General features: G+C 37.8%; 1 protein-coding gene across 1 annotated transcript; it reads right to left on the minus strand.

Annotated features, from left to right (window-relative positions):
- Positions 1-2402: 2402 nt before the first annotated feature.
- Positions 2403-9010, minus strand: LOC105038431 (isocitrate dehydrogenase [NAD] catalytic subunit 5, mitochondrial). Its single transcript, XM_010914243.4, has 8 exons — positions 8803-9010; positions 8295-8510; positions 4108-4428; positions 3845-4006; positions 3698-3772; positions 3382-3491; positions 3229-3301; positions 2403-2895 (listed from the first exon to the last, which is right to left on the minus strand). Exons 2-8 carry the CDS (start codon positions 8463-8465, stop codon positions 2704-2706), a joined length of 1104 nt encoding a protein of 367 aa, XP_010912545.1. The 5' UTR covers positions 8466-8510; positions 8803-9010; the 3' UTR covers positions 2403-2703.
- Between the last annotated feature and the right edge of the window lie 281 nt (positions 9011-9291).

A 9291-nucleotide genomic window follows, 5' to 3' on the forward strand; every position in this document is an offset into this window, starting at 1 on the left:
CTTGCGAGAAGAATAAGAAAAAAAGGATATATATATATATATATATATATATATATATATATATATATATATATATATATATATATATATATATTAAATGAAAAGAAGTTCTCCAGGTAGCCCTATCTTTTGGCCTCGTTGTCATTGAAATAATGGAAGGGTGGGTGACTCTGCTATCTTTTCCTACTTTGTCAATTACTTGCTCCCTGGACGTGTAGCTATCGATCCCCATGGGAGCATCCGATGCAGGTGAACGTGTGGGGCCGTAGGGTGGACCTATCATTAAGTCCTCGTTAATCTTTGCAGGTCCCCACACCCCAAAAGTCCTCATTATCTTTTGTAGCTCCACTTCCTCCTTAAGGTAGGCAGCTGCGTCATTCCAATGAGCCCAAGGATCAAATAAAAACAATGGATAGTGGAGTGACGAAACTAGACAGTGCCCATGTGACTCCTTATATATAGCACCAACAGTTGCATTCCTCTTCTTATAGAAGCCATCTCAGGTCTTCTCCTTCTCTCCCTAGTCCATACTTCCTCTCTTTCGGTTTTAATCATAGCAGTGGGAAGAAAAGCATGGGTCTTAAATGTAACACGCCATCTGAGAAGGAAGAAAAAAGAATACCACCAAGAAGAGGCGAGATTAAGCGTGGAATCCTCCGCTGTCTCTGTGGCAGCCTCGGCCATCTCTCTAGGTCTTTCATCTCTTATATCTGTTGTTCTAGAGACACTCCCACTCCCTCATATTCTTCATCTTAGTCTCATCATCTTCTAGTCACCACTTTACAAAATATTTTCATGCGACCATATGTTTTTCCTAGGTATAGGTATAGAAAGGTTGTTTCTTGTTTGTGTCTCTGCGTTGGGTTATAATGCTACTTCTCTTCCTTTTGTGTCTCTCACAAGCAACTGGCTTTGGAATTTGGTGCCGTTCCGATAAAAAATGGAGTCGTCTTTGATTCGAAAGGGACCGGGGGCAAGGTGACGTCCATGAAGTTTGCTCTGAGTTGGCCAAGCAAGTCCCAGAACCAAAATCAGGATAACCAAAAGCATTGGCACTCGGTCTCATCCATTTGTTTGGTTTAATTGCTTTCCCAATTTTCTGTAACATATTATTGTTTTGGATTAACAATTATTAGTAACATGTTCTTTGTTTATGAACTTGAGGGCTTCTTCACCTTGTTCTTAGAGATGGTGCTCAAACTTGACTTTAAAAAGTACATTTTATTTAAGAGCTTGGGTCAATGATGGACTTCCCTCCAAGTCAGTAAAGTTATAAAGTTCCTCGAATATTTATTAATAAAAGGATGTTTCTTGCTAGCGTGAGGGTGATGCCAACTAAGTGATGGGAACTGAAAATATTAAGTTATAGGCTGCTTCTGATTTGCACTTGGATGTCCATATTTGCGGCAGAAGGTTGATGCCAGAGATGTCAACGGGCCGGTTGACTCAAACAAGTTCCGTCAATTGCCATATGTTGGACTCATGGTCTGGACAATCAAGTAGGGCCCAGTCTATTGGGTTGCGTTCATGAGTCATGACCTAGGTTTTGTTCCTTATCTGGTTAGATTCAGGTCCACCCCCATTATCCCACTAAGATATCATTTTATAGGGTTAAGTATTGTTCAGGAGACCGTAATTTTTATAGTAAACAATATTACAACTTTTTAGAGAACTTTGGGAAACAAGAAATGGAGATAGATATTGCTTGCAACCTACTAATATCTCATGATTGTCTTTTTTTTTGATAAAAATATCTCATGATTGTCACCTACTAGGGTGTTTATTAGAGCCAAAAATGCTTATTTTATCACCAGTTAGGGGACCAAACCTGCTTACACTAAATTTTTGTGCTTTGAAAGAAAGATTTCATTTTCCATCTTAGAACTCGGGTACTTAATTCTCACAAAATATGCTTTGCGATCGATAAATGTTTCCAGCGAGTGTTTGGAAGATAAATTTATAAATTGGGAGGTAAATGGGATTTTCTTCCCATCGTTCGACGGCAGCAATAACCACGTGTTAAATTTCACGCACTGGCTAAAAATAATTAAAATCTTAATCATAAGGCACAAAACACTGTATCAAGCAAAAAAGCACCTTATTTTCAGTTTTAAAAAAAAAGAAAAAGAAAGGCTAAACCCCCTCATTTTAGGCATTACGATCTCAACAACATAAAGAGCTTCCAGTTTTAATTCAGCAATGTTCACAGCATCAGCATCAGGAACATTTAAAAAATTTTAACATAGATGAACAATAACATGAAATTATGAATAATTTTTTTTCTGAAAAAGGAAAAACAATATTGTAGCCCTACCTGACCAACAAACATATCAATTTATCACAATACAAGCAGTCACATCTCAGAGATTTTTCTTTTCTCTTGGGGTAGAAATCTCAGAGGCTTTTGCAGTAACTTGGATTCTTCTTCTTGTATTAAATGCCGAGAATGAACAAAACCAATATACCCAAAAAGCTGGAACAAACGAATACCGCTTCCTGCCCCGAGTATAGGCGATTATTACAACAATACTTCGAGGAACAAGGCAAACCGAGAAGAAACAGCTAAAAACAAAATCCCTGAGAGCGTTATTCTCTTTCTCATGCAGTGCGCTGCGCTCGGAACTTTAAAACAATAGTTGGGCTAATAAACACCCAAGTAATATTTCTCTGCATGCGAAATGACCAAAAAATAATGCAAAATTTTTAGAGATGATCACAGACTGCCTTTGTAAAATCAGTTTTTGATGAGTTGCCACCAAGATCAACAGTCCGATGCTTCCCTTCTGCAATGGTGCTAAGTATGGCATTCTGGATCTGATCAGCTTTATCATTGAGCTTCAAGTGGCGTAGCATCATGACAGAGCTCAGCAAGAGGGCAGTGGGATTTGCCAGATTCTGGAACAACCAATGATGAAATGATATCAGACAAGTCAACTAACATCAATCTCGCCATACAAAAGACATAAAAGGTGGTGGTCAGATGGCATATATACAAATTGGATTTACAATATATTAAATTCAGATGAACTAATGGACGTATACACACAAGTAATATCAGCACAACTGCATGCATGTGTGAACAGTGCTACATGCCAAAGGCCCACAAGCACAAGAAAATAATCATATACATTCATGCAATGCCAGCATACATGATAACTTATGTTATTTGTGGCATTGAGAAATAAAACCAACAAGCAAAACTTGATGAAAGTTGGGGGTGTCAATCACCTTGCCAGCAATATCAGGAGCTGAACCATGTACAGCTTCTGCCAGAGCAATGCCTCCTTCACCAATGTTGCAACTGTAAAAAGAGAAGGGTGAATAAGTTTTATATGTTTTTGCCATCCATGATCTGAAGAAAAAAAAAAGGAAGGCAATTACCTGGGAGTTAAGCCCAAGCCACCAATCAAACCAGCACTGAGGTCACTAATTATATCTCCATAGAGATTAGGCATCACCAATACATCAAATAGAGTAGGATTTTTCACAAGCTGTCACAAGCAAGGACAAATTTAGGCATAAGAAAAGATGGGCGAAAAAAACTAAATAGTTTCCAAATATAAATCGCATTAGAAAATCAATCTTCAGCCTCCTGTATGCATTTGCACTATGAGAATCTCATTTCTTAAGCATATTTAGATAAATTGTACCTAAACCTACTTTCGCTATTTCATAGTTGAGTCTAATTCAACCATACCATCATACAACAATTGTCAATGATGACTTCCTCATAAGTTATCTCAGGGTACTTCTCAGCAACCTCACGGCAGCACTGCAGATAAAAACAAACATGAATCACTATCTTCCTCCAATTCCAAAATAATAGACACGATATTCACCATACCTTAAGAAACAGACCATCGGTCTTCCTCATGATGTTGGCTTTGTGTATGGCAGACACCCTTTGTCGGCCATTTGTCTTTGCATAATGAAAAGCATATTCTGCCACCCTTAAACTTGCCTGACGGGTAATGATCTTAAGACTTTCTACAACACCTCTCACCACCTACAACCATGCATGCAAACTTACAGTGAATAACCATAATATACAAATCACACATCAATAAAGAGGAAAATGATAACATGCACATCCAGTAGAAAGCTGACCTGGTGTTCAAGACCACTGTACTCCCCTTCCGTATTTTCACGAATTGTAACAAGATTTACATCATCATATCGAGTTTTATAGCCTGAAAGGCTGGTGCAAGGTCTAACATTGGCATAGAGACCAAGTTCTTTCCTTAAAGTAAGGTTTAAAGACCTGTGGCCCTTTCCAATAGGTGTAGCCATAGGGCCCTTCAAGCCCACACCATTTCTCCGCACTGACTCCAGACTTTCCCATGTTAGAAAGCTCTCTGTTCTAGGATCCACTTTGTCACCCACAAAATGTTCTTCCCATTCTATGGGCACTCCTGCAGCACTGAAAACCTGCACTGATATGTATAATATTACACACCTCGAGAAAAATGTACAAAATATTGACTGTGTTATCTTCTTGGTATGCTAAATTTGATGCGACAAACTACACATCTTCTTTGCTGCTAAGAGGATGGAAGGGAAAAACTTCCATAGGGAAACCAATTAAATATCATCACCATGAAAAGATCCTTTTTGGCTTGAAAGATACGCCTTTGAACTTTGAAGATGTGTTTGAAGTGGCAATGAAGTTGGAAAGAGATGAAAGCAAGCCCATCTTTAAGCCATTAGTATGATTAAACATTAACACAGATGGGAGCTCTCTCAGTAATCCAGTCCCTTTACGTGCAGATGAGATGAGGACACAACAGACAGGGAAAGAAAGAAAGTGCTATTCATGATGGCCAATGTTGTTCATATGATCACTAGAGTGTCATATGTGAATAAGTTCCAATTCTTGGTGAGAAACTATAATCTGGTTAAAAACAGGACTTATCATGACTCTACCAATGTTAAAACTATTACAATTTAGACTCTATAACTTGATTTTTGTTAGAAATTCTTGTAAGTTGTTAAAGAAATACTTAATAAAGGTCAGGGTAAGTTTAGCATGATAATTCTTACAAAGACAAGAAATAGATGAAGCTATTTCTACAAACATCTATGACATAGCAAACCAAAAAAGGAAAAATAATGTAACTCAAATCATGTGTTAGGAAAAGAAAGAAAACAAAAAAAAGGGCATCTTTCCATGTACTTTGCATGTGAAAACTGAGTATGCAAAGAACATTACTTATGCTAATGTACAAGAACTGATGCTGACCTTTTTTCCTGCGCAATGCCAAATTTGGAAAATACATGATTTTATAAACCACTTTGCTCGGATATCTAATAGAAGGTGGCAACCCTCCAAATCGAAACATCCAAGTAAAGATTGAGTACAAGACCGCAGGCATCCCTTTTGGACTTCAAGGTTTCAATTGTCAAAAACACAAATTCCAAGCAATAGTTCCAAAACTGTAATGACATCAGACCAGGCACCAGAACCGTTGGTTGATGTGGTCTGACTGCTTGAAAATTCAGCTGGAAATGAAAAACAATTCAACCCAGACAGTTTACCACTCAAAACAATCAAGCCATCCTAAATATGCAAATCAGCTGGGTTACTGGTTGCATCTAAAGATAGACAAGACGAAAGAGGGAAAAAACAGCTGAAAACCTGGCTGAGAAATACTTGTTATGTAGTTCATATGGTTCCCATAACTAATCAAAGAAAAAGGAGAAAGTTGAACAGCGATAAAATGAAAGGGCGTAACTAGCTTAATAATAAACAAATAGTAAGAAATTGAACACCAAACCACAATTGCATAAATATCCACACACATTATGACTTTGGTCCTTGCATCCAGAGACAAGCTTAATAGTCTACTAGTCCAATCATTTTAATTTGGACAAACAAAAGAGAGCACATTGTTCAATAAAAAGCAAATATAATAAATTGAATATCTACCCATGATTGCATAAATATCCACCCATATTAATATATTATAACATTGGTCCTTGCATTGGATTCCAAAACTGGCAGAATAGGATGATACCATCAGTTTTTGATGCAAAATTGGCACCAGTAAAGGTGCCACAACATTGAAATAACATAGGGTCAGGATGTATTGGCTATCTCGGTCGATATCGACCAGTACCAAGGTCGATACGATCAGACAACAATTTTTTTTTTTTTTTGGAAAAAAAAAGCATGGGAATAGGATGAATTGACATCTCGATCGATTTTGGCAAGTACAAACCAATAACAAGGCTGGTTTGGCCATATAATCTTACCTCCAGTGAGATGACAATTTTCTTAAAAAAAGTGGTGGGCCATGTTGGCCGATGCAATGTAAAGTGCGAAAGACAAATCCTTTGGTCATTAAACTTGGTACAACTCACACCAGAAAACAGAAATAAAATTATCCGATTCAATAATAAAAGGAAACGTGCTAATATTATTCAACCACAGAAATATGAAAATCCAATGAAAACTAATGTCAACTCCAACAAAATATCCATACGACTTTTTACCAAAAATCATTGAATCTCGAGAGTGAGCTCATGATATGGAAAGAAAAACCAAATATTTAGTTGTTGAAGTTCCTGAGCATGAATTCTTTGCACTATGCATCCATCTATCTAAATAGTTATAAGTTTTGACCATGAATGATAGGAACTGAGGAACAGAATTCATTTCTTATGCTAGAGGTAATTCACTCATATAGTTCCCATGGTTCCCATCAATGAAAAGAAAACGGAGAAAGTTGAACAGCGATAAAACGAAAGGGCGTAACTAGCTAAATAATAAACAAATAAGAAGAAATTGAACACCAAACCGTGATTGCATAAATATCCATACATATTATGACTTGGGTCCTTGCGTCCAGAAACAAGCTTAACAGTCTACTAGTCCAATCATTTCAATTGGGGCAAACAAAAGAGAGCACATTGTTCAATAAAAAGCAAATATAATAAATTGAATATCTACCCATGATTGCATAAATATCCACCCGTATTAATATATTATAACATTGGTCCTTGCATTGGATTCCAAAACTGGCAAAATAGGATGATGCCATCAGTATTGTACCACTTGATGCAAAATTGGCACCGGCATGGGTGCCATAACATTGAAACAACATAGGATCCAGATGTACTGACTATCCCGATCGATATCAACTGGTACCAAAGTCAATATGATTAATACGAAGTGCTACCAATCAAGCAACATTTTTTTTAAAAAAAAAAAGCATGGGAGAAGGATGAATGGGCATCACGATCGATTCTAGCAGGTACAAACCGATACCAAGGATGGTTTGGCCAATATAATACTATCTCTAGTGAGATGACAATCTTTTTAAAAAATGTGATGGGCCATGTTGGCCAATGCAACGTAAAGTGAAAGACAAATCCATCGGTCATTAACCTTGGTACAAATCACACAAGAAAATATAAATAACATTATCCAATTCAATAATAAAAGGAAACATCCTAACATTATTCAACAACAGAGATATGAAATTCCAATGAAAACTACTGTTGACTCTAATAAAATATCTATAGAACTTTTACCAAAAATCATTGAATCTTGTGAGTGAGCTCATGAGATGGAAAGAAAACCAAATATTTAGTTGTTGAAGTTCCCGATCACGAATTCTTTGCACTATGCGTCCATCTGTCTAAATAGTTATAAGTTTTGACCATGAATGATAGGGACTAAGGAACAAAATTCATTTTTTATGCTAGAGGCAATTCACTCACATAGTTCTGGAATATCAAAGTTTTATATACAAAAAATACATGGTTAATCAGTTAAATACATGCGCATCTTAATATCAAGAAGGCTCTAAAGCTTACTTTGGAATGAAAGATGAAAACTTGAGGTGTTCGGATTAAAATTACAGACATTCGGTGCACATAGCTGATATGTGTTTCCTTCTAATGGTCCACTGTAGGTCAATGACTTAATTCTATAGGCAAAATCCCAGTTATGTCTATACGGTAACAACCTCATGGTCATAACATACGGACACACACATAAGCACATATGTGAAACATATACATAAACATATATGCACAGAACCAGATCCTTCTCCAATATGTGCTCAATGTCATAAACTGACTTCTAGTGCAGCAAGCAGTGGTGCCTTCTCTAACACTTGCTCAATTATATTTCATACAATTGAAATATGGTATTCAATGCATTTTGAAGGTTAATTTCTTATAAAGATATGGACAAAACAATACAAAAAACCATCGACCACAAGGCTGTCTGCACTGAATAATTAAATCACGATCTTTTCTAAGTGTACAAAAGAAGGAAAGCCAAGAACCTGCTTGACAGACTCCGAAATCTCGGGTCCTATCCCGTCACCAGGAAAGAGAGTAGCTCGGATCGTTTCGCTTGGAGAAGCAGCGGTAGAGAAATATTGACTGCAACATGGGAGAACCCTGTTTGAGATCTGGTTGATCGAATTCCTCTGTAGAAGTCGACAAAGCGCCATGACTTCGAAAAATACGGCTTAGGGTTTCGGCCCGACGCTCAAAAGCTCCAGAAAGAAAAATACAATAGAATCAGAAACTTTAACACAATTAATCATCGTAATCATCTAAATCACAAATCGAATAGGATTAAGACTTCCAATTACCAGAAAGGGGAAAAAAAAAAAACTTTTTTGACGCCTCACTTTCTCGAGAAATAAGGACCCTAAATCAAATTAAAGATCATCTTTTCCACAAGGTTGTAAAATAAATAACCAAAACCCTAGACCTAGAAATATGAACAGACAAAGAGAAGAAAAGAAAAAGAAAGAGAGATTAAAAAAAAAAACTAGGAATTACCTGAATAGTAAGGTGAACTGGGGGATTCGAGGAGTGCGGCCTCGGATTGTTGGCCGATCGGATCTCCGGCGTTTGCCTCTACCGCCGCTCGGGTAGAAGGTTGGGGACGGAGTGAGATCGGGCAGGGCACGCAGAGCAACGGGGGGAGCTCGGACCGGTAGGACGACCCACCAAGAGCATCGCCAAGCCACAAAAAGTGTGGAGGCCCCGTTCGATTCACGCCCTGTCGACTACGATCACGATTCGCGCTGAGCCGTCCGATTGCACACCTGGCGTAATCGAGAAGATGTCGGGTCAGGTAATTAATTATATGTTAAGCTCCCTAAGGTGGTTGACAAAGTTGTATACGAATTTTGGAATTTGAGTCCCACTGCACTCACCGCTCGATGTGGCAGGCGGGAATTAATGCGGTACATGGTGGGTTCATGGAATTTGCCGGTTAATTATCAATTCTGACATCAGATCGCTACAGTCTGCACTGAGCAATGG

This window comes from Elaeis guineensis, chromosome 1 (assembly GCF_000442705.2).
Source record: "Elaeis guineensis isolate ETL-2024a chromosome 1, EG11, whole genome shotgun sequence".
NCBI lineage: Eukaryota > Viridiplantae > Streptophyta > Magnoliopsida > Arecales > Arecaceae > Elaeis > Elaeis guineensis.

Excerpts from the sequence above, each read along its gene's own strand:
- LOC105038431 (XM_010914243.4), bottom strand. The coding sequence starts at position 8,465 with ATGGCGCTTTGTCGACTTCTACAGAGGAATTCGATCAACCAGATCTCA. Across the intron at positions 4,429-8,294 it reads TTTCGGAGTCTGTCAAGCAG|GTTTTCAGTGCTGCAGGAGT; the intron begins GTTCTTGGCTTT and ends ATATCAGTGCAG. Across the intron at positions 3,492-3,697 it reads TTGACAATTGTTGTATGATG|CTTGTGAAAAATCCTACTCT; the intron begins GTATGGTTGAAT and ends TGCTTGTGACAG.